This window comes from Exophiala dermatitidis (assembly GCF_000230625.1).
Source record: "Exophiala dermatitidis NIH/UT8656 unplaced genomic scaffold supercont1.1, whole genome shotgun sequence".
Taxonomy (NCBI): Eukaryota; Fungi; Ascomycota; class Eurotiomycetes; order Chaetothyriales; family Herpotrichiellaceae; genus Exophiala; species Exophiala dermatitidis.
This window is the reverse complement of record NW_008751646.1, coordinates 1-24,201: the sequence shown is the minus strand read 5'-3', so window position 1 is coordinate 24,201 and position 24,201 is coordinate 1. Positions and strand designations below refer to the sequence as shown.

The window sequence follows — 24,201 nt, the reverse complement described above, 5'->3', positions numbered from 1 at the left end:
AGGTGGACCACTGCTGACTCTACGAGAATCACTGAGTACCATCTTTGTTTATATCTTGTCCAATCGGCCTGTCAAGAAAGTGCGAGGTCGGTGCCTGTGTGGTCTCCGTCCAACGCTGCATGCAGGCTGTTCCAGTCGATGCAGGTACCGGCGAGCTCAAAGATCGGCATCAAGAACGCGCCTTTCACTGGCGAATCACAAAGCTCGAGGTAAAGGGGCTGTGGGCCTGTCTACTTCGGAGCGGACGAGGCTCTGTCTCGGAACAATTTGAGTTTACCCCGAGGTTTACGCCGACGACGCTTTCCGTTATCAGACCCAGTCTCTTGTACGTCTTCACATTACGTATCAACGTTCGATTCCGCAAGGCCTATACCCGTTTGCAGGCGTCTAGAGATAAGCACGGTGTCACTGATATGTGAGAGGTCGATAATGAAACTTTAACAGGATAAAACGAGTAATACAAACGTTGAAACTACCAACATGCAACATGCATCATAGCCGGATGATAGATACATGTATCAATAGGGACCAAGAGATTCAATGAGATGAAAGCACAATTGAAATTCGCCAGATGTTGACGGCTCTGAGATCAATACGCCTAATTCTGCTTGCTTAGCTTTCCCCTCGCCTGTCCATCTAACGAGACCCCCTCCCCCATAACAGATAGTTCGGCTCCTGAAAGCTGCAATCGAATGTTTCCGCAGAAGACTAACTTTCACACGAATAACATCCAAACCATTCGTTTCCAGAACGGGAACGCAGCGATTTTTTCCCGTCGGTCATTGATTTCATCCCAGTTATGCACCGCCCGATGGGTATCAACATCAATCTTAGCGATCGTCAGAAGCCCTTGGCGATGCCAGATGAGACCGCAGGTAAAGAAAAACAACACAACTGGCAAGCCAAGGTAATCCTCAAAGAACCCCTCGGCCGTACCCATGCCATGCTCTCCAGGTGGTGCGACGATGGCTGTGTAAAACTATTTGCTTGTCAGTGCGTGGGTTAGGAAGAAGGGCACATGGGAGACTCTTACCTGAGCAGCTAAAGCAAGGATGATGAGAATCAGACCCAGCCATGAACCGTAGATGCCCCCAGCGGCTTTGAATGGAATCTCGTCGAGGGCGTGCCCCTGGTGCTTCCATGCTTGGCGGAAGCGAATGTGAGCGAAGCAGATCGACCCCCATATAAGGAAGGTGGAGAGACCGGAGATGGCTTGGAGCCACTCGAAGACGACAGGGCCTTTGGCGTCCAAGTTGACAAAGGCAATCAGACTGAAGAAGAAGATGGTTCCCACCGAGATAACAGGTCTGCCGCTCTTGTCAATGTAGGTGAAGACCTTGGGGGCGTAGCCTTGCTGAGCCAGAGCAGTCAATGTTCGGGAGCCTCCAAACACGGTAGCGACACCAATGGACAGGACGGAGACGAGGATAATGGCATTCATAAAGTGGTCAAGTCCATTCAGTCCCGCGTACTTGGCGATCAGCACAAAAGGAGATGTCTTGGCGTCGGAGTAGGCGCTGGTAGAAAGCAGAGAAGGATCGTCGCTTTTGATGAGAAGACCAATGAGGAAGAGGCCAAGGATATAAAAGATGCTGATACGCCAGAAGACCTGCTTGATGGCGCCGGGCATAGAGAGGGCGGGGTTCTTTGCCTCAGCAGCAGCAAATCCAACGAGCTCCGTGCCGGAGAAGGAGAAGGCGGCCGTAACGAAGACAGAGCAGAAGCCCTTGAAGCCGTTCTTGAAAGCCCCAGGTGACTCATGCCACAGACGAGCGCCCCAGTAGTGATCGTACTGACCGCTTGATGGGCCGCCGCCGCAAACGAGGACAATGGCGATGATAAGGAAGATGACGACGGAGCTCAGTTTCAGAAGGGAGGCCCAGAATTCTTCCTCAGCATAGCCGATGGCGCCAAAGATGTTGACAATCATGACAAGAGCGAGGAATACAGCGATCCAGACCCCGGGATTTGTATTCATGTCCCAGAATTGCATGGTGATGGCGCAGACGGTAAGTTCAAGGGCGAAAGTCGACGTGTTGGAGACGACATAGTTCCAGCCAACGGCAAAGCCCCATGAGGGATCGATAAACCGAGTCGCGTAAGTGTAGGGTCCTCCGGAAATAGGATACATAATGCAGAGTTCACCAAGCGCTTGGACTGCGACACATGATCACATATTAGCTTGAAGATTACCTTTAGCAAAGGATAGAGACAGACAGGATGGACCGTGGATCCATTTGGAGTCTTCGATGACACATGACAACGGAACGGTAGGAAATGATGGACGTACCGACGTTGAAAACCATAACTCCGACGATGATAAAGTCAATCAAGAGCGACGCGGGTCCCTGTGATTGCTCTGTTAGTTGCCAACCATAACAGAAACAGGAGCAATAACATCACATACGCCCTTGTGCAGAGCCGAGCCGCAGCCGACAAAGAACCCAGAACCAATGGAGCCGCCAATCGCAATCATCTGAACATGACGCCGCTTCATAGGCCGGTCAAACTCAGCAATTCCGTTGCCATAGTCTCGCTTCTTGAACGACTCCAGGGTCAGACCGGCTTGAGTCCACTTGCTGAGCGGCTCCCGAGGAGGAGCTGGGTAGGTATAAGAGGATGCGAGATGGATCTCCTTCCAGTCCACCGGCGGCTCGTTCATGGGTTTGGCTCGACCATCTTCTAACTCCATGCTTGTCGGCTTGTCTAACATTGCGTGCCTCGCTTTGATTTTGTTCTGGTGATGGTGAGAAGGCTGATGGATATAGCCTTTCAGTAGTTCCGCGTGGGGTTGGTGGTTGGCAGTACTCCCACGGCTCTGGAGACTTCAACGTATCTTAACACAGTCCCAAAATGGAATAGGTGATGGGAAAAATTGAATGAAAGAATATCTTTCCTGGCCGACAAGACAAGAGTCGGAAGGAAGTAGAAGCAATGGGGGAGGAGGGCGCGTTTATAGGCAACCAGCCCGTAGCTACGCTCGCATCTCGATACTCTTCGAAAGCTTGAGACCCGGTATCACTGGCAGATAAGCAGGGCAAAGGGACATGGAGATTCCATTTGCCAACCCTATCTTTATCACCCCTATCTTACCTTCCCGCCAGCTTAGTTCAGGCAAAAGCTCCTCCCCGCATTATTCCTAATCTTCCCCAGAAGTTGCTTGAGCATGGATCCGCAAAGCGAGTTATGATTGGGGGTGACTGGGAAGGCAGACGATCATCGGGGTGTGAACCCCGATGGTGGTTGGACCGCAAACTGTCACAACACTCCGAGACAGTACTCCGAGCCAAGGCTGCCTAAGCCGAAAGCTAAACGTGTGGGCTACATCAGGATAGCTTATCTATCTTATTGCTTGCGAGCTAAAAGCCAGTCCTAGGTTCCAGATCCAGTGTACTCCCTTTGCTTGCTGACTTCAGACGTGCTGATTGACACTATGTGACAACATAGAGTGACAGTGTAGACAGACCTAGCAGAGGAGCACAGTATGCAAGAGCAATGAACGGCATATTGTGTTGGATATAGTAATGTTATTCTCCAGCAGGAGACCATTATAAGAGTATAACTGCCTACGATGCATCGTTGATTTTTTACATGTTAAATGTGCCCCAAGTGTTATAAATGCCCGGCATCTACAACAGTAGAATGTATGTAGAAATTTACATGAAACATGCCAGAATAGACTCCAATCCTAAGTGTGCCCAGATCATCCTGATCAAGCTTTGTCCGCACAATAGAAATCATTTACCATTGGTACAACAGCCATTGGTCGCCTCGATGCTCACTTGGGTGTTCAACTTGGGTGTCTGCGACGTATCGAGTCGGCAGAAGCAGGATGCCTCAACCGGCACATCTGCTCCGGCCCGAGCAAGCACGAGTAAAGACTCGATAATAGACGCTTCCTCCCTCCTGTCAAGGCGAACGAGACACTCGTAGTAGCCCTGTAGAGCCCATACATTGTTGGGATGGCGGCGCGCCCTGATCAGTGTGTTGTCGAAACCAAGGTCAGCCCTGTACACAGCCGCAGCCTTTTCCACGTGTCCCTGCTCCAGCATCAGAGCAGCGTACGCGTGGCGGGGTGGCTGCATCCAGGGCCATGGCTCGTTATAGGGAAGGGAGTCGTCGAGTTTGATGCAATCGCGCAGGCTCTGGAAGGCATCGTCGTACTCGCCTCGTCGATATTGGATCTCGCCGTCGAGCATCTTGGTGGCCACGGCCATGATTTCCTTAGCCGTACTCAGGTAGGCTCGCCGGGTTGATGGCACGTCGGCGGCAGCTTTCAAGAAGGTCTCGCGCTGCTCCTCAGCAGCCTTGACATTGCCGCTAGCGGCGTGGGCCACACCCTTGGCGTAGTGAAACATCGCCGTGGTGAAGGCGAACAGCTTCTGATCCTGAGGGAGTGGTAGGTCAATGATATCCTGCCACATGCCGAAGCGGATCATGACGTGGGCGCGAACCGAGATGAAGTGCTCCATCCAGTCGGCCATTGGCGGGGACTCAATACGTAGAAGCTCCTCGGGCAGGGTTGATTCGAGGCGGTCGACGGTTTCCAGAGCTGTCTTGGACTGGCCAGCCATCATGGCTGCGTAGATGAGAGCATGGTAGTTGTGCAGGCGATAGAAGGTATAGAAATTCAGAGCGCCGTTTCGCTTGTAGTAGAGCTCGTCGGCTTTTGTAGCAGCCCGGTTGGACGCGATGGAGCGGCGCCAGTCGCCAATTTGGGCGTCTAGGTGGGTAGGCATATGAAGGGCGTGGCCGCTGTGTGGCATGAGTGGGCGCAGTCGGTCGGCGTGTATAATGCCCTGCTCCGGATGGGGCGACATCTCAATATAGTGTACATAGAGATGTAGCAGGCCCGCGTGGTCCCAGGCGCCCTGAACGTGCTGAAATGTATCCTCCAGGACCTTTTGGATCTGGCCGGTGCGCGCGTATGGCTGTGGCTTGCCAGTAAAGAGGTTCCACAGGTCCCAGTTGTTCAGCTGCATCATGGAATCAGCGTAGAGGCTGGCAACCTCGAGATCGTCCTTATGGTTGACGTAGACCTTTGCCATGGCATCGGCATAGTTCTTATTTTGTAGCTCGAGTGTTTCGAGGTCAGCATCCTTGTTCTCGAACCGGTACATGATGGCGTCGAGTAGCTCCCGCTCCAGGTCGATCACATCGTTGCTTTGCGCCAGTTCACAGCCCTTGCGAAGCGCATGATGACCTCGGCTCACGCAACTTGCAAGATCTTTGGCATCGAATCGCTTCCAGGGCTTGTTGTAGTTGGGTCCCAGCGAGTAGGCCAGGCCCCAGTAGGCCATGACGCAGTTGACGTCGTGCGCAATAGCCTGTCGGAAGCAGTAGTTGCCCTCGTCATGGTTGAATGTGTAGACCCAGGCGAGGCCCCGGTCGAACCAGATCTGTGCTTCCTCTGATGAAGTTGTCACCTTGCGGCTGTATGTTCCAAGATCGTAGTACTCCTCCTTTGTCGATACGGGTGCAATGTCGATCCACGCGGTCTGGCCCATCTTGCCTGTGCGTGCGATACAATGTCGGGTTAGTTATGAGGTGAGCTCAAGGGTGGAAGTGAGTAAATGAAGTGTGTCAGGACTCTGAGGAATTTGTGGGGTTGGAGCTGAAGTTATATGAGAATTGCAAATGGCCATGGCCAGGAGCTTTCATCCAGCAAAGTAGCAGCATTCTTATCTGGAGGTATTCCGCCACAATGTTCAAAGGCCGCCATCATACCGCAAGCTCACGCCACGATGCCGCCAGCCAGCGACCATTTTCTTGATTTTGTGGAGTACTGGTTTCAACTACTCCGGTCATTACGCCGAACGCCCCGACGAGGCTGCAATCTTGCCCCACTTCGGAGTCGACCCTGTTTACCTAGGTAGGTATAGCCTGGTGGATAGTACCCTTGCATGCATAGTGCTTTTCCAATCCATTGGTCTACTGGCTAACAGTTGAGATAGCCGAAGAGTGTCCACCGTAATGGGGTCACAGTTCCCCGCGGTAGAAACGCGAACAGGTTATGATCGGCGCCTTCGGGGTCTTCGCGCTGCTGGGCGGACCACCCCTTGCGTAAGTACTAGACCTGGTGTTCCCCGAGGTGGCCAGTCATCCAACCTTTGGAGGATGATAACATGGTAAACATACTACCAGAAGGCAGATAAGAGAATTAGTGACGATATAAAAAATTGTCTTGCATATGACCAAGTCCAGTTGTGAATCCAGAACAACCTTTGTCGTTGCTGCACTTACCCTGATTCACAGCGGTTAATATCCCAGCCAAACATACAGCATCAGATTTATCCTCTCACAATGGGTTCCATGTCGGAATCACTGGACCAGCAGGCCGTGGCCAAGTATCACCTATCGAGACGAGGTGCATACAACTCGTGCTTTCGCGATGTCTGGGGACCACGCGAGAAGTTTGGCCTCAACATATACTCTCCCACCCACCCAGAAGGCTTGTAAGTCACCGCAGCAGAAGACAAACACAATGACAGTGCACGGTCAACTCACCATATGGTTGCTTCTAATCACAGGATCCTCTTGCGCCTGGCTGAAAATAGTCTATTACACAAGGACATTGCCGAATTCTTCCGTGAACAGGTAATAACGACCTCATCCCGGCAGAATCTTTGCACAGCGAAAATAAGAAACACGCTCTCAGCTCACCATTTCTCCTATCTTCGCAGTTGACCATTCTCCCCACCGAGCACCTCACATACAGCACAGGTCCCCGCGGCTCGTTCCGCCTTCGCAAAACCCTGGCCCGATACCTTGAGAAAGAGTTCGAGTCGACCACCCCCATCACAGTCGAGGACCTGTTCATTACTCCTGGCCTGACTAGTGCCATCGACTCTGTCGTGTTTGCCCTCTGCGACCAAGGCGAGGGCGTCATGGTCCCAGAGCCGTTATACAATGGCTTCAAGATTGACATTACGCACCGAGCTGACGCGAACATCGTCAGCGTTCGCTACGAAGAGTTGGATGGCTACACGGGTTTTGACGACATGTTCAAGCCCGAATTTACACGCAAGGCGCTCGAGTCAGCCTTGACCAGATCACGGGCTCAGGGTATCAATGCTCGAGCTGTGCTCGTTTCCAAGTGAGTCCCGTCCCTTCTCGAGCGATGAAGAATTTTTAAAAGGCCTCTCGGAACCCAGTGCTGACGGCAGATTGCTTATAGCCCACACAACCCTCTGGGACGGTGCTACGTACGTGAATCCCAGTCCACCCCGCGGAGCTAGAGAATATTCATGTCTACATGCTAACTTTGTCTCCAGCCGTCCGAGACTATGACGGAGTTTATCAAGTTCTGCGCCGCCAATGACCTTCACTTCATCTCGGACGAGATCTACGCGAAGTCGGTCTTTGAGAACCCCGCCATCCCCGCTGAGTGCCAGAAGTTCACTTCGGCGCTATCTCTCGACTGGCAGCGCTTGATCTCTCCGATGTGCTTCCATGTCCTCTACGGTGCCAGCAAAGACTTTTGTGCCAATGGCCTGCGACTCGGTGTCGTATACACGAAGAACACCGGCGTCTTAGCATCTATGTCCAGCATTGGGTAAGTCGGCGACGGAGTGCTCGACGATGTTACTTGTTGCTTGTTTTCCTAACACGATGTCGTGGCAGTGCTTTCTCGTGGGCCCCTCATGCTCTTCAAGACGTCTGGGCCGCCATGTTGGACGACCACGAGTGGCGGAGACGAATGCACAAGAAGAACATTACGCTCATGAAAGAAAATTACGAGATCATCACCAAATTCATGCGTGAGCACGACATTGGGTACTATGAGATGTAAGCACTGGTCAAGACTCCCAAAATCTACTCCGCAAAAGTAGCACTGCTAAGTAGAATAATTCCAGGAACGCCGGTTTGTACATCTGGGCAGACTTTCGACGCTTCCTTTTCCCTCAGACCGAGCGGGCTGGAGCCAATTTCAGCACACTGAAAGTGGGCGGTCCACAGGCACAAACATTCGAGAAGCGAGAATTGCGCATCGCCGACATCTGTATCGACAAGGGTGTCATGATATCCCCGGGAACCTCCTACATGTCAAGCGAGTATGGCTGGTTCCGTATCACATTCACGGCCGAGAAGTCACTGCTAGAAGAGGGCCTCCGACGGATCTGGAAGGCTCTGCAAGATCCGGAAGTAGCGGGCTGGAGATAGGCTGATCGAGAATTGTTTCGGACACCAGGGATGTATCTTATATTGGCTTTTCGCAAGGTTACAAAGATATGCGCAGGATAGCAATGTCGAGCCACGCCTCTCAACCGCAGATGCACACGAGTGAATTACACTGTTCTGGGATAAAGTTCAACCCTTCAGACCCCTCTGGATACCATCCTCAGCCTCGTTCACGGGATATCATGAACAGTAGATGTTAGAGACGAGTATATGGAGCGTTGGCAGAATACATATAGCTAGTGAAAATGACGTGAGCTGGGGTTATCTATACTATTCGCAATGACGTTGAAATGCTCCTTTGAGAACAAAACTTGATAATCATACGAGACTTGATGTGAACGCTATCTAAACGCCGGTATCATGATCATATCTTTGCTAACATGCAACAACGACGGAGGTACGGTACAGCAGAAGACCGTGATTGTTTGTCCTCATCGCTGAGGCTGAATGATGGGAAGACCCTCTTGTTGGCAACCTCGGGGTCGTGAGCTGGAGCATCAGACGTTTCCGTCATTGGAGGTGCAGATGTGACAATGTCCTGTCCAATCTTCCAACCCCGTAGCAACCACAAACACGCGGCGGCGGCAATGTACGTGAATCCGGTAAACAGTTCGGTTCCCAGATATGAATCGGTATCTTTGACGATAGACAGGGCAATCCCCTCACTAAATATGGAAGGAATGACAAGCGTGAGCCACAGCAGGCTTAGGGCGGAGGAAGCGTCTTGAAGCCCTACGACCTCGGCCACGACAGGCGCAATAGTGGCCCAAAAGGTCCCGGCAAAAAGCCCCTCAATTGTGGCAAAGGTAATAAGGACACCATAGCAGCGGGAAGGCACCCACAGGCCGAGGGGGAATATGCCTGCGAGAAAGGTCATTGACGCGGCCATATTGATGCGACCAGCCCGGTCACTAAAGTATCCAGCCAATGGCCGGCCAACCGCCTGTCCGAGGTTGAAGACGGCACTGCTGACGGAAGCCTGAGAAGAATTTAGGCCAATGTGATTGGCGTAGTTGGCCAGGCTGAAGATGAGGATGAAGTAGCCCAACATCGTTAAGACACTGAACCCAATGACGAGGCAGTACTCCAACCTTTTGAAGAGGGCAATATGAAAGGCGCGTTGAGTAGAACCGATAGCTGCGTGACGATCTCGAATGACAATAACGCAAGCCGTGTTGACCACAAAGGCGATGATGCCTAGGGTGCGAAACGCCCAGGCCAGCCCTATTGTACGTATCATGGCGCCCGTCGCCAAAGAATACACTGCGCCGCCAATGGCTGCACCGCTGACAGCCACGCCGCTGGCCAGCGACCGCTTCGATGTGAACCATTGCGGGACAACAGCGGCTGTGGGGATGAAGAGAAGTCCTAGGCCAAAGCCGAACAGGACTCCCTGCGTCAACAAGATGTGCCAGATGCGCGAGGCAAAGCTTGCACAGATGAGACTAACCGCCTCGCATACGGCGCCGGCGAACATGGTCGGCCGGATGCCGTACTTGCGCGTCGCGATGGTGGTGATGGGAGAGATGAGAAAGAGGCAGCCTATACTGAGGCCGCCGACAAATGCGTATTCAAGCGACGTCGTGCCGGGAAAAGTGTTTTCCTTGAGATAATGTGCGAGGAAGACGGCGTATGCAGAACTGAACCCCCAGGAGTGCATGTTGACAATGGCTGCGGCGACGGTGCAAATCCAGCCGTAGCCGCCGTCGGGCGGTGGCTCTGGATTCGTCATGAGGTTCTCGCGAGGCGGTGGTCTCGTGCGGATCTGTATAGGTGAATATCAAAAATGCCGGCTGCTAGTTGTGAACAACATGCAAGTTGACCATTACTGGAAGGGGAGCATTGATATAGATAGAGAGAAAATGCACGGTATCGGATTGCAAGAGGTCCGATATAAACCCAAAAAGCCAATAATGGTGGCATTATATTTCCCCAGGAAGTATATTTCACATTCTGCAATGAGTGGGTTCGTGCACACTGAAACCTGGTATGGCTAGCATCAGTAATAGGGTCTACTGTGTGCCGGTGCCCCGACTCAGGTAATGTCCACAGATGGCTCTTCATGCACCGATAATACCAGGTAGGTGAGCAGAATTCTCCACTGCTTTCCGTAGATTTGGGTAGCGGGAGCGCTCTGTTCCCGAAATAGGGTTGGTTTCATTCGGAATCTTTCCATTTGTCTACTCCGGGCACCAGACCTAAGAGAGTAAGGAGCTCGGCTCGGAGTGTTGGTGACCCAACCCAATTGAGAACTGTAGCTTCTCTCCATTACCAGAGGCCTCGAAACACGCGTTTTCGCCGAGGCAAATCTGGGAGATAAGGGTCCAGTTTCAGGAGTCGAACAAGCCAGTCACGCGCAAGACTCGAATTGATCTTTGCTGGGTAGTTGCAACGTCATTTGAATGGATCTTTATGGGTCGAGAAGACGAAGTAGAAGGAGCGCCCCGCTCGGGGATAGGAAGACGGAGACATATAATAAGTCTCCGCGGCTAATCTCCACATGGAATATTTCGCTCCGCGGCTCATCCCTGTATCTGACAGTGTTAGCGAGCTACGTAGGCATAGCAGGATAGAGATTCATTAGTGATGGCTGGTCTCGGTTCCAACAAATAAAGATTGAATGTGGTCGCTGTTGGGGACGTGACACCGATATGCGGATCATTTCCATGGGCTACACGGTCATGGACATTTTCCAACACGGTGCTAATAATTTGAGAGGCGTAGATAGCACTAGACGAATGCAAAGACATTCTCTTCAATGACAAGGGTATCTGGAGTCCAGGACGGTATGCATGAGTACAAGGCTGGTCACCGACATGTAGCCAAAAAAGGCTTGCTTACCCCTTCTCGAATCCCACGTCGGTCGATATACCTACTAGGCAGGCAGATCTCAATTTGCGAGAAATGGATGATCCGCTAGATTGAGCCAAAAGTTGAGCTCAAAGTCCTGCCCGTTGAACCTCTCCCAGGGATCCCAAAAATCTGGGGCAATGGCTGGTCCAAGCTGTGGATCTACGAAGGACTGTTGATAATCATGCGGTTGCTCTTGCTGTTGCTGCTGCATCGTGACTGGTGCCATGGCCGAGGTGTATGAGATGGCGAATAGCCGATTGAGTAGGCTCTGAATCGTCTTGGTAGCTCGTGAGAGGAGCGCGTAATTGGGATGCTCAACATAGACGAGCGTGCCTCTTTCGACTTCAGCAACTAGGATGCTCAGGTCTTGAAAGACTTTGGGAACGCTTTCTTGTAGGACAGAAGGCAGGGTCGGCCGGCTGATGAGCGTCAGGCAGAGAACGCCAGCAGCAGCGAGTCCATAGTACACAACCTAGTAACGTCACGTAAGTAAGCAGATGATATTATATCAGGGGCTCTTCATACCTACCTTCCAAACAAGGGATGTACCGGAGTTCACCAGTTGGTCCTTTAGCATGACTGCTTCAACAACAAGAGCCAACATATCCACTGAGAGACCTAGCAGCTGCGGATCTGGTTCTGACGTCTGACGAAGGAGTGCACTTCGCAGAAGAAAGTGAGTGTGTAGGTAGTTTAGTTTGGCTCCAACCATGAAGTCTCGCTCAAGTGGCCGCCGGTGGCATGACTTGAGATTGCAGTCGAGGCGATAAGACGGCGGAAGGCTGGACCAGTGAGCTTCAATGTCGTCATAAATCAATCTATGTGAATTGTGCATTAGCAAATCGTCTTGGTTTCTGTCTAAGCGGCTGGCGAGTTAAGAAACGGGGAGACGGGACTGACTTGGCTTCTCGCGATCTTATTTCCGTATCATCCAGATTAAACAGACCTAAGATTCTTTCCTTGAGAACAGCACATATAAGGAACCACCGACTATCAGCGACATAGTCGAAAGCTTTAGTCGGTCCAAAAACATCCGCCGTCGCCTTTGAGACTTGTCCAGCTAGGCAAACGATGTTGTTTGGATGGCAAAATTTCCGCAAAATCCGTGGAGGCCGCCCCAGAAAGATGGAAACATTCTTATCCGCCGAGTACGCGCGGCTAAGTGCCGTCCGCCGGAGGGTCAGAAGGAAGGTCGGGCAGTCATCTGAGCCTATCTCCTGGTGATATCCAAGAGCATACAGCGAGCTGGCTACATCTCCAAGCTTCCGCCAAGATCGATAGCCTGTACAATCAGTGTCAGCCGGATTCAAGGACAATGCAGAGGGTGGCATAGACAAGGGTTGGATAGCGGACAGAACAAACTTTGATCACCATCTATCTGGGTATGTGATATAAAATTCTCGTACTGGAGAAATAGCTGGAAGTCGTTGAGGCAGTCGAGAGAAAGAGCCAAATCTAGGCAACGGTCTGAAAAGTTTAGAGACAGTCTCTGAAGCTTGCAACGCTGGCTTTGGCTGTCGTATAGAGGTTCAAAATAGGCCACGTCCGTGGTAGCCCGACATAAAGCTGTGAGGAACAGCCCGAGAGTCTCCCATCGGGCGCCTGGGGAGGTCAGGTTACGCCGATAGTCATCGAGTGTAGTCGACGCAATTGTCATGACTTTGCGACGGGACTGCGCAAAAAGCGACTGTGAGATTGCCCTCGCTGGGGTGTACGTCTTGTTAAATCCGGTGAGTGCTGCCACTGTCGCTCTAATGCAGCATTCGGTCACATCTGCAGCCAAGGCAAGATTTGCGCCCTTGTTGATCCAGCCCTGGACAAGGTCGGCGTACCTGGCGAGCGGCGCCGGCAGCCTGCCCAGCTCCATAATGAAACGTGCTCCCGCATCAATGTCATCCTCGTCGACGGTGGGTTCTTGCTCTGTCGGCGGGCCAGTATCAAGCGGCGGGGCAGATCCAGGCTCAGTTGGCTGTTGCGGCGACGAACCAGTCGGATGGTGAAGTTCCGGGTAGATGCTCTCAAGCCGTACTTGGTTGAATAATGTGGTGTGACTGGACGGCCCCAGATATCCGGGGTTAGGGTAGTGGATGGGCCGTGTATGGTAGTGATGCTGGTGATGATACGGCGGATGTGGATCCCAGCTTTGCCCCGTATCACCTACAGGGCGCCACCCGACGCCATTACCATTGCCATCAATAACTTCGCTCTCCTGTGTCTGCGATGTGTCTGATGTCAGGCCTGCTTCGGCCGAGCTCGCTGGCACGACAACTTGGGTAGACGTAGCAGCGGGAGTAGTCGAGGGGCACTGCCGCTGGCGCCTCGCGGCGGACCTCTTGAAAGGTCTGGGCCTGTACGTGCAGCTGTCGGGCTCACCTCTTTCGAGGCACCGCCGGCAGACAGGTCGGGCGTGGTCGCATGCTAGCTTTTGCGTGCGGCAGGGTTCGCAGGCTGGTTGTTTCTTGAGCATCCCTCAGTCGGAGTAACCTTCTTACTCTGCACGCGTCTCTTTCTCAGGCCCCGATTTAGGGGTGTTGGGCAAGGTGCATGGAATTGCCTCGATGGATCCAACTCCAGTGGCTCAGCCCCGAGTACTGCAAAATTTCGGCGTAGGAAGACAAAATTGTTGAACGATTTCGGGATAAACTTTGGAGTCAAGGGAAGCTGGAAGTGGGTTATAACCGTGCCAAGGACTTGGTTAGAGGGACCGGACCTACCCCTCCCTAGTTAGCGACCGCATTCCGCGGCGCTACACTTGCTTTCTAAGCAAGTTGCCTGTCGGTAAGCCATATCACGCTGCAGTAGATCTACAGTAGAATAGCTACGGTAGATGTACGGTAGATATATTTCTACCGTATACAAGTAGATACAGTATAGTAGTACTAGATAGCAGCTTATACTTTAACCAGATATAAAAAGCTATGAGTTCCTTCGGTTAATTCTCAGTAGTATTCCATTAAATTTGATAAGAAATAGTACCTAAACCTAACCTTCAGGCACTTTATAAAAGGAGGAAAACGCTTCATACAAAACGAATTATCATGATCACCCATGACGTATTGCAAAAGCGATGGCCAAACTGTTCTCATCAAGAATTTTTGCCGGTTTCTTTCTTGTTCCTAATTGTCCTGCGAATAGTGGTCCCGAAACTACCACACATTTATCAGGCCAGAAACTGGTGCGGAGATGGCTGAAGAAGTGAGCCGTGGACCAGCCGCCATATCCGCAACAAAGCCGATTGGATTTTGCCGGGCCTCTCCCTTATTGCCATACACCTTTACCCAGGGTCTTTGAAAACAGCATGTCAATATATCATGCCATCCTTTTACTGTTCTGCGTGCGCTGCGGATGACCTAAGTGACCAGAGAAGAATGTTTTCTCAACCTGATACACTGAGGCCGGGCCTCGCCTGCGATTTATCTCAGAAAGCGAGTTCAGAGCATGCTGAATATCCCCCGCTACCCAAGGATCTACCGGACCATGAACTGCCTTATATTCTGCCAGCGGAAGTGGCGCGAAGGGATGGAAAGAAAGATCCTGCTTTGTGTAAGAACGCACCCTGCTTGTCTTCGGTGGTAAGCCTTTGCCTGAAGCTGAGCATTGTCTTTCAATCAGGGCTTGTCATAGACGAGATTGTCTATGATTGTACCAGTTTCGTGGACAGGCATCCTGGTGGTGACGCCGTCATAAAGAATTTCGCTGGCAAGGACTGCTCATGTGAGTCCAAGATTACTTTTATAATATGCTATTCAATGACCCACGGGACGTAGGGCAATTCCACAAGATTCACAACCTGCAAAAGATACAAAACTGGCTTCCTTATTTGCGTGTGGGTAGGACGAAGGGTGTACGGAACCCATACCCAGAGCCCAAAGCTGGTTTCAGAAAGGGTTTCTGACAATAACCCGTTCATTCCTATGAGATCTCGTTGACGTCAAGAGCAAAGGCGCCGTTTATGGAGGTGGAACACGGGACACTCAGCACAGCGCCAACCTGCAACCAAGCATGTCGAAACATGCTTGGGTGAACTGCCCTGGTTCTAGTCGTTCGAGGTGATCCCATAGGTGGGCTGCCTAGAACCTGTCCTGTTCGAGGTCACTGCCAAATGGGCTATTGTGGTCAACTAAGTAGACGCCTGTGTGGTATCGACTTTGAGAGAGCTTCAGAGAGTCGGCTCCCTGGATTGTCATTGCAGCAATGCTTGGGCGAGGGCCGTAGAGGTGATGCCGGGTATGGCGAGTTGGCCTGGCAGCCCCTAGGACACAGGAATTAGGCTAGGGCTTGGTGCGAAAAATGATAGTGGGTTATCACCAACACTTCTCTCCTTTCTATCTTCCTTCACACCTCGGCTTTTTTACTATTACTGTAAAATTTAGTGTAGAGAGGAAGGCCGTCTTCTCGCATAGTGATATCTCTTACAGAATCTAGTATATAGCTGATATATTTGTCGATATAGCTTATGTACTGAAGTAGGTGTGATGTTAGGGGATAACCCGCCATCGTTTTTCGCGGGGAGCCCTAAGTAGGCTACTCCTCCGGGCTAGGCTTCAGTTTGAGGGGTTTCCTTACAGCCACCATCTTAGAAATTGTGGGGTGTAAGCGGGGGACACTGCGGGGGATCATTCTGCAACTCCAAGCATGGTTTAGTCCTTCAAGCCCGGCGAGATCCCGACCTTTTCCACTGGTCTTCCCACCTCGATGCCACTTCTTACCATTTGACTCAAGGTTGATCTGAAAGCCGCTCTTCCCATCCTTTCCGACCTTCCACATCCGACGTGTGCGACACTGCAATGGGAGATCAGGGTGACCTCCAGACTCCACCCTCCGCTGCCGTCGAAGCTGGCGTGAGACGTCGAGCGAAACGGGCGTGCGAGCCCTGCAAGCTCCGGAAAAGAAAGTGCAACGGCTGTGAACCTTGCAATGCATGTATACGCTACGACTATGAATGCTACTTTCCTCAGCCTCGCCGAAAGAAGTCGGCAAAGCTCAGCAACCATGGTGTTCAACACCTTGCGGCCGCGTCACGGTCTCTTCAGTCTGTAAATGCCAGTGCTGGCCCCATCTCACCGACGAATCTCAGATCAGGCAATCACGATGAACGCTCCATGGAAGCCAACTCAGGAGTGCTCTTTCCCCACGTCCTTGGACTCAAGCTCAATCCCTCCAATGCCCCGAAAGTGCAGGGCTTTGGCTGGAATCTAGGCATCCATTATCAACACCCCCGGTCCGAAAAAAGTATGGTCTGGATCATATCCAAAGAGGAATGGCAAAGCCTGTTCGATGTCTACCTCCAGAAGATACACTGCGTGTACGGTTTCCTTGACGCTCGTATCGTCTTGTCCAAGAGTTCACGGAGGTGGGAGGATCCTTGTGCCACCAATGCTTACGACCACGTATTGTGTGGCATTGCAGCGTTGGCCTGCTTTTTCTGCCCTGAAAGGACCGATGATCGAGAACGTCTTCTCGTCGAATGTGCAAAGGACATCTTGGACTCGACGAGTCTGGTCAGAGATCCAACCATTCATGATGCACAGGCATGGTTGTTGAGGACTCTCTACTTGAGATGCAACAATCCTCCTCATGCGGCATGGGTGGCAAGCTGCACGACCATGCACATTATCGAAGCGACTGGCTTGCACCATGAATCCACAGACGTGTCATTGGTCTATACCGACATAAGTACCACGGACATTGACGTCGAACGCAAGAGGAGGACTTTCTGGCTCGCCAAGCTGCTTAACACGTGGATCAGTTTCGAATACGGACGGTCCAGAGTTGTACCGCAACGCGCATCATGTCAGCTTCCATCACCAATCCCTGAGGATTTTACAACAGACCTTATATCCTTGTTCATGGTATCAGAAATCCTCGACCCGGACAAGATTGGAGAGCCGACCGATTTGGAAGAGGCTCTTTTACGAACAGAGGATTTTAGCTTTGATCTCGACCCCCTGGTGCTGTCTCAGAGCAACCTATGCTTCACATTCTACAGACGCCTCAGGCAAATTACACCCAATGTCAAACCTAACATTCTGGAAAAAGTGATTGCAGTCGGACGCAAAGGCCTGGAAGCCTCACTCCGAGCAACCCGAGCCGGATCCCCGTGGTGGCACGTATCCAATGTGCCATTTCAATTTGCTTGTATATTGCTTGCGATGGACACCAAAGAGTCTCTTATGCACATTCAACAAGCCATTTCCACCTTGAGGATCGTGGCGGACAACTTCAAAACTCCCATAGTCCAAAAAGCACTTTCCACGGTCGAGTCATTAATTCAATTCTCCCAAAAACGCAAGGAACAGGACAATAGGATCCTGCAGAATTCGTTGGTACAGCAGACATCACCACAGTCATGGCAGCAGCAGCCTCCTACGGATCCCATCCAAATTCCTGACCAAGAGTTTGAACTGGCTTGGTCGAATGATTTATTATGGAATACTCCAGCTTTGGGGAATGTGAATTGGGATCAATTTTGGACCGAACCTTACGACTTTGCCCCTACGGCACTTCCAAACAATTGAAATCCTTTATCTGTGTTACCTTAACTGCAACAATTGTGGAACTAGTGTCTATCCGGTATGAAGGGTGCGGTCCATAGACGGCATCTGTGCGGATGTTGTGCGGATAGAACGGCATCGGCGGTTGTTGCAACCCCAGACTGGGGACGTTCGGGGGTTGTTGCAACCCCAGACTGGGACGTCCCTGGCAATATTTGCGGGGAATTTATGACTATTGGTCCGGCACGTGTATGTTCCCTCGAACTACACATCTGGCTGGGGATCAAGATGTAGAGATTCGGCAGGAGGCCAGACCCTGCCGCGACTCCCGCGAGTTCACCGGTTAATGCGGCTGACGTTCGGACCTTACGAGACACCATGCCGTTCCAGCAGGATAGTATTTAAATACAGCTTCAGCCGGGAATGCTCAGGTTAGGTTCTGTTTCCTTCCAAGACCGAGTTTCTCAGTACACGCACGTTACAATGGCTCCCGGCATATTGACGAATGGTTGGAACGGCGATGTGTCAGTGCGGACGAAGGCCTCTCGGAAGAGCTTTCCATACGAGAACCTTCGCTTTGATCCAAAGCTACAGCCCAAGAAGTATGAGATTGCAGGTATGAAGATATCGTTGCCTTCCAATGCCTTTCTAACACGTCAAAGGGACGCCAAGATCTTCCAAGGTCCTTTTCCTGGATGTGAATATGTAGGTGCAAAGTGACTCGTTGGGATCTGCCGCTAACGTCAAGCAGTCTGGACTCCACTGGAGATGAACCATACAGAGGAGATGTGTACATTGAAGGTACACCTTGTGCTGTTCTCGTCTTTGAAATTGTCACTAACATATACAGGCGAACGTATTGTCGCTGTGGGTAAGGTGCCTCAGGTTGACAAGCTACGAAAAAGCACCGATGTGAAAGTCATCAACGGACACGGTCGAACCTTGATGTCAGGTCTAGGTGATGCTCATGCCCATCTAACCTGGAATGACAACGCCCTTGAACTCCTGGGCGACGTGAGTGTAGAAGAGCATACTCTGATCACCATCAAATCGGCGAAATGCTACCTTGACTCGGGATATACTATGTATGTGCAGCCTGAATGACCATTTGGCCTGCCCTGACTCTAACACTCGGAAGGGCCTATGGAGCGGCTTCAGCAAAAGACAGGCTCGACGTGGTGATTCGAGATGCAATCAACAATGGGGACATTCCCGGGCCTCGATATCTGGCAAATGGCAGAGAAATCGCGAGGAGAGATGGCGAACTTGCGGCTGGTATAACGGCATTCGCCGATGGTTAGTTTTACCTATTGTCGGAAAGTTGTCGTCTGACCCTGTCTAGGCCCTCTGGAGATGCGTGAACTCATCAGACATCACGCCAAACTCGGTGTTGATCAAATAAAATTGAGTATGTCAGGAGAAGCAGTAAGTACAGTTGGCTTGGAATCGTTCAATCCAGCTTATATGTCATCTAGATCACCGAGGTGCGGTCTGCAGAAGAATGTTTCTTCACCGACGAAGAGACAGCTGCATGTGTTGACGAAGGTGAGTTTCTTATCCACAATGTTCAAATTCAGCAAACTGATCAATTGAAGCACATCGTCATGGCTTGCGGGTATGCTCACATGCTCGAGCTCGTGATTCTGTTATCCAATGTGTCAAGCACGGTGTTGACGTGATCTACCACGGTACGTCGCTGATTTATTCCGATGTGTGCGCAGCTGACAGGAAGAAGCCTCCTACACCGATGCGGTTGGCATGGACATGCTCGAAAAGGCAAAACACAAACATGTTGTGGCGCCCGCTATCAACTGGTTATATACGACTGTTCATGAAGCAGAACCATTCGGATATACTTTCGAGAAAGCAGAACAAGTGGGCTACAAGCGCGAACTTGACATTGCGATAGATGCCTTGAAGGAGATGCACAAGCGAGGAATCACCGTTCTTCCGTGAGTTCTTACCAGGAGGCCAGACTTGGAAGACCATGCTAACCCAGACGTAGTGGCGGTGACTACGGATTTGCGTGGTGTCCTCACGGCACGTACGCTCGTGACCTTGAACACTTCGTCAAACTGTTGGACTTTACGCCCATGGAATCCATCATTGCCGCCACCGCTGGTATGGCCAAGCTATTCATGCAGGAGAACGAATTGGGCAAGATCCAGCCGGGGTTTTATGCTGATTGTATCCTTGTCGACGGCGACCCATTGAAAGACATTGCAGTCCTACAGGATCACGACAAACTCAATGTGATCATGATCAATGGCCGGCTTCACAAGTCTGCAGCGTCGGACTTTGCGCAGCCAGAAGAGCCACTTTCGACGCCCGTTCAACCAAAGGTGCATTACAATTTCGTGACATTCCAGGACAGCCTGGGCAGACCACGAGTGGGCCATCTCGATTTCGAAACCTCCACCATCTGCAGTCTAACCATGTCCTCGGGTTCTGCCTTAAGCAGTCTACAGCAGGTGATTGAGCTGGACAACGATGTTGTGCGGACGGAGGAGTCGTTCCCGCTGGCCACGACTAAACTGCTAGCACCGATCTACGATCGCGATATTCTTTGCGTTGGCAGCAATTACTCGGACCATGCCAAAGAGTTTCGCGAGAGCGGGTATGACAGGACTGGCCTGCAGCAAAAAGGTACCTTACTTTCTTCAAGTTAAACATTTTGTGACATTGGGGCTGATTAGAATTGCAGCGGAGTTCCCGACTATCTTCACCAAACGCAAGACAAGCATAATTGGGGCTGACGAGGATATCTACGCACATCCTGGATTTACCGAGTCACTGGATTACGAAGGTGAGGTTGGAATCATCATCGGCAAGACTGGATTTGCCATCAGCGAGGCAAATGCCATGGATTATGTATGGGGATATACGATCATCAATGGTATGTTCGTCATTCGTCATCTTTTTCTACCGGCGGTTACTTACGAGTTGTGTGGTGTAGATGTGACGGCGCGCGAGAAACAGCGCGATCATGGCCAATTTTTCATGGGCAAATCGCCCGACACTTTTTGTCCCATGGTAAGTTACTTTTATCTCTGTGTTTCTGTTCGTTGTGCTGATACCGTATGCTTGTAGGGCCCCGTCGCTGTACCAGCATCCGCGCTGCCCGAAACACTCCGTGTGCAAACATACGTCAATGGAGAGAAACGCCAGGACGGAACGACGGATATGCTCATCACGTCGATCCCCAAGCTCATTGAGATCATTTCGGCGGGCTTGACGCTCCAACCGGGCGACGTGATCGCGACAGGAACGCCGGCCGGTGTGGGCGTCGGTATGAAACCTGAGCCCAAGTTCCTCAAGGCTGGTGATCTCGTTGAGATTTCTGTGACAGGTCTGGGGACGCTGAGTAATCGCGTGTCCGATAAGAAGCCGGCCACACTCACGACGCAACCCACGTCGAGTCTGCCGCAGTACAATCTTGAGCGAAGTTGGGGTGGAGCGGGTCTGAGTCGGGTCGGCGAGAAACTCGTCAATGTGCGCGAACTTGGCAATAGCAAGGGTCCTGAGACTGTGGTATTTGTGCACGGTCTAGGGTCGTCGATGGAGTATTACATGCCCTTGGTGCAGGCGATGAAACTTGATGAGAAGTATCGGGTTGTTCTGTACGACTTTGAGGGTCATGGGTTGACGCCGACGGCGGGCGCCGCCAGCACGACGATTGAAAGTCTGGTGGAAGACCTGGAGAATCTGTTTGTCGCGAAAAGCATAACCAAGGCGGTGGTGGTGGGATGGTCTATTGGAGGACTGATCGCGATGCTCTTTGCTCAGCATAACCCTTCGGCCGTGGAGAAATTGGTGTTGCTTGGTCCGGGACCGAATCCGTTTCCTGATCCGGCTGTGGAAGTCTTCACGAAGCGCGCTGCTGCTGTGAGGGCGCAAGGGATGGACGCTTCGGGTGTGGCGAGTGCTGTGGTCGGGGCTGCGACGTCGCCGCGGACGCAGAGTGAACGGCCCGTTGCTTTGGCTGCAGTGAGACAGGCTTTGGTGGCGACGCATCCTGAGGGATATGCGAAGGGATGTTTAGCTCTTGCTAGGTCGAAGAATACGACTATTCGGGTCGAACAGCTCAGGATGCCCGTGTTGTTGGTGGCTGGGATGGATGATAAGATTTCGCCGATGGGGTTGAATGAGGCGTACCTCAAGAGGTTGTCGGACGGAAGACTGGAGAAGGTTGAGGGGGTGGGGCATTGGCATGTTCTTGAGGATGTACATGCTACTGCGAGGGCGGTTGGGAGGTTTCTGTGAGGGAAAGGGCTTACAACGAGGAGAAAGAAGGTCACATACAGTATCGTCTGCTTGAGGCGAGGGGCTCGCAGGAGGAAGCATGGAGGGGAGAAAGGGTATAGGACAAGGGAGTGTTCTTCTGGTAGGACCAGCCGGGTAGATGGCCCGCAGTCTTTTTGCTGTGGCAGAGGCCACCATGGGCACAAGAGAAATCAACAGACCCGGCCAGTGTCGTGTGTACATATCTCCTCCTGGCCGGTCTTGTCCCATGACCGATGCGAGTGAACCTTGAGACAGTGTCTGGGGTACTGTACCATGCCAAGCGGCAGAATCATGCTATCCAGTTGACCTCAAGGTATGAGTCTGCTGTCGCCAAGGGCACGCAAGGGCTTGTATGATGCCATAGGAGAAGGTAGGTACAGTATCTTGGGTTTTTGCCGTGTTCAACTTTAAGAACAGGCCCCCCACGGATGTATGAATAACTTTGTCTAGTAGTACTTTACCGCTTAGGTTTAGACCTTTTTCTACATAATAATTTTTATTTTATAGTACTACTAGAAAGCCCTTCTCTTATTAATTCTAAAAGTACTTTTGTTTTTTTATATCTTATTATATACGTATAGAAAAAGTCTCTAAAGTATATATATTCTAATACCTTTTAATAAAAAATACTTATATAAGTCTCTATTATTACTAAGATCGTAATAATTCCTACTCTAATATAGAATAGTCTAGTATAGCGTAATAATTCCTATTCTATTATAGAATAGCCTATTTATAGCGTAATAATTCCCGTTCTATTATAGAATAGTCTATCTCTAGCGTAATAATTCGTAATCTTCGTAATAATTCGTAATCTCGTAATAATTCGTAATCTCGTAATAATTCGTAATCTCGTAATAATTCGTAATCTTATAATAATTCGTAACTTTTCGTAATAATTTATAATACTATAATAATTCGTAATCTCGTAATAATTCGTAATCTCGTAATAATTCGTAACCTTATAATAATTCGTAACTCCGTAATAATTTATAATCTCGTAATAATTTATTATCACGGAGCAGTAGCAAGAGATATGCGAACGTTAATATCTGTAAGTTGATGAAATTCCTATACAGAGAGTGCTAAGTACATTGAAGGCAGGAGGCGCAGAAGTAGACTACGCCTTACCAAGCCTTCTAGGTTTAAGCCCTAAGTTACGTAACGAAAGGGCACGTAACCACATAAAGTAGTGTTATTATATAGTAAGGGCAAGGGTAAGGCCGTAATATCACCCCCCCCTAATAAAGTTATAAGTCCTCTTATAAGTGTGCATTTCCGGTAGAATTAAGCGTAACTTTCCATCATACTAAACCGCCTATTATTAGGTATACTTTATTCTCAGTACTATCTTCGAGTTCGAGAAGTAATTATAGTTAATATCACGGAGTACTGCTACGAGAGACTTGTTGCAAACGTATGTGCTGTTTATGATATGAATTCTAAGACGAAGGACTATGAAGAGTAGTGCTCGGTTGCGCGAGTAAGTAGTCAGCAACCGAGGTACGCCAAGCCTTCGTCATGATCACGTGCTAGTCACGTGCCAGTAGGCATCACGTGGTGTCATATGATGGGAAGTTGGCATATTAATCCGTAACATTACCCCCTCTTAAACCCGTCTACTCAGCCCTCTAAGTTTATATTATAGCTAACCAGTCAGCGTAGAAGCTAATCCAAATAAGATACTCGATGTCGATAGTCGCTCGTATTCTGGCCTTATCGACGTTGCCTAAGGTTCCGGGACGGTAGCTATTAACTATAGGGTGTAGAGTAACGTCCTCTATCGACTCTATTGGTGAACCTACCAGGAAGGCCGATATCCGGATTCTTATAGGGCGTCTACTCGTAACGCAGGATAAGTCGGTCACTTCCGTCGAGATCTCGTTTGTCTTAGTGTCCGAGGCTCTAGTAGTATCTTTTGCTGCTCGAAGTTGTACCTTTCCGGTAGACCAGGCTTTCTTAGGTAGCGTTTGTGGAATTGTTGTATAATCTCGTCGCATCTCTAGTAGTCATTCACCGCTTAGGTTTAGACCTTTTTCTATATAATAATTTTTATTTCATAGTACTACTAGAAAGCCTTTCTCTTACTAATTCTAAAAGTACTTTCCTTTTTTTTATATCTTATTATATACGTATAGGAAAAGTCTCTAAAGTATACGTATTCTAGTACCTTTTAATAGAGAATACTTATATAAGTCTCTACTATTACTAAAACCGTAATAATTCCCACCCTAATATAGAATAGTCTAGTATAGCGTAATAATTCCCGTTCTATTATAGAATAGTCTATATCTAGCGTAATAATTCCCGTCCTATTATAGAATAGTCTATATCTAGCGTAATAATTCCCGTCCTATTATAGAATAGTCTATATCTAGCGTAATAATTC

General features: G+C 50.4%; 8 protein-coding genes across 8 annotated transcripts; 4 read left to right on the top strand and 4 right to left on the bottom strand.

Annotated features, from left to right (window-relative positions):
* Positions 1–715: 715 nt before the first annotated feature.
* On the bottom strand, positions 716–2,692 carry HMPREF1120_00008 (AAT family amino acid transporter; the record flags this gene model as incomplete). The annotated part of the gene is made up of 4 exons (XM_009153994.1): positions 716–979; positions 1,034–2,157; positions 2,291–2,348; positions 2,408–2,692. 4 exons carry the CDS (start codon positions 2,690–2,692, stop codon positions 716–718), a joined length of 1,731 nt encoding a protein of 576 aa, XP_009152242.1.
* A 1,045-nt stretch (positions 2,693–3,737) lies between these two features.
* HMPREF1120_00007 (uncharacterized protein) lies at positions 3,738–5,507 on the bottom strand (the record flags this gene model as incomplete). Its single annotated transcript, XM_009153993.1, has 1 exon — positions 3,738–5,507. One exon carries the CDS (start codon positions 5,505–5,507, stop codon positions 3,738–3,740), a length of 1,770 nt encoding a protein of 589 aa, XP_009152241.1.
* A 574-nt stretch (positions 5,508–6,081) lies between these two features.
* HMPREF1120_00006 (1-aminocyclopropane-1-carboxylate synthase) lies at positions 6,082–8,508 on the top strand. The gene is made up of 7 exons (XM_009153992.1): positions 6,082–6,455; positions 6,531–6,597; positions 6,684–7,096; positions 7,178–7,205; positions 7,275–7,555; positions 7,624–7,788; positions 7,857–8,508. The coding sequence occupies exons 1-7, from the start codon at positions 6,304–6,306 to the stop codon at positions 8,161–8,163; spliced, it is 1,413 nt and encodes a 470-aa protein (XP_009152240.1). The 5' UTR covers positions 6,082–6,303; the 3' UTR covers positions 8,164–8,508.
* Positions 8,509–8,545: 37 nt separating this feature from the next.
* On the bottom strand, positions 8,546–9,913 carry HMPREF1120_00005 (MFS transporter, MCP family, solute carrier family 16 (monocarboxylic acid transporters), member 10; the record flags this gene model as incomplete). The annotated part of the gene is made up of 1 exon (XM_009153991.1): positions 8,546–9,913. The coding sequence occupies one exon, from the start codon at positions 9,911–9,913 to the stop codon at positions 8,546–8,548; it is 1,368 nt and encodes a 455-aa protein (XP_009152239.1).
* Positions 9,914–11,071: 1,158 nt separating this feature from the next.
* Positions 11,072–13,501, bottom strand: HMPREF1120_00004 (uncharacterized protein; the record flags this gene model as incomplete). The annotated part of the gene is made up of 4 exons (XM_009153990.1): positions 11,072–11,506; positions 11,564–11,852; positions 11,935–12,316; positions 12,397–13,501. 4 exons carry the CDS (start codon positions 13,499–13,501, stop codon positions 11,072–11,074), a joined length of 2,211 nt encoding a protein of 736 aa, XP_009152238.1.
* A 590-nt stretch (positions 13,502–14,091) lies between these two features.
* HMPREF1120_00003 (uncharacterized protein) lies at positions 14,092–15,368 on the top strand. Its single transcript, XM_009153989.1, has 3 exons — positions 14,092–14,577; positions 14,647–14,748; positions 14,802–15,368. Exons 1-3 carry the CDS (start codon positions 14,346–14,348, stop codon positions 14,927–14,929), a joined length of 462 nt encoding a protein of 153 aa, XP_009152237.1. The 5' UTR covers positions 14,092–14,345; the 3' UTR covers positions 14,930–15,368.
* Positions 15,369–15,821: 453 nt separating this feature from the next.
* HMPREF1120_00002 (uncharacterized protein) lies at positions 15,822–17,552 on the top strand (the record flags this gene model as incomplete). The annotated part of the gene is made up of 1 exon (XM_009153988.1): positions 15,822–17,552. The coding sequence occupies one exon, from the start codon at positions 15,822–15,824 to the stop codon at positions 17,550–17,552; it is 1,731 nt and encodes a 576-aa protein (XP_009152236.1).
* Positions 17,553–17,951: 399 nt separating this feature from the next.
* On the top strand, positions 17,952–21,791 carry HMPREF1120_00001 (5-carboxymethyl-2-hydroxymuconate isomerase; the record flags this gene model as incomplete). The annotated part of the gene is made up of 13 exons (XM_009153987.1): positions 17,952–18,144; positions 18,191–18,233; positions 18,280–18,329; positions 18,379–18,613; positions 18,667–18,824; positions 18,871–18,953; positions 19,004–19,073; positions 19,124–19,216; positions 19,264–19,480; positions 19,534–20,174; positions 20,233–20,424; positions 20,485–20,561; positions 20,619–21,791. 13 exons carry the CDS (start codon positions 17,952–17,954, stop codon positions 21,789–21,791), a joined length of 3,225 nt encoding a protein of 1,074 aa, XP_009152235.1.
* Positions 21,792–24,201: the final 2,410 nt, after the last annotated feature.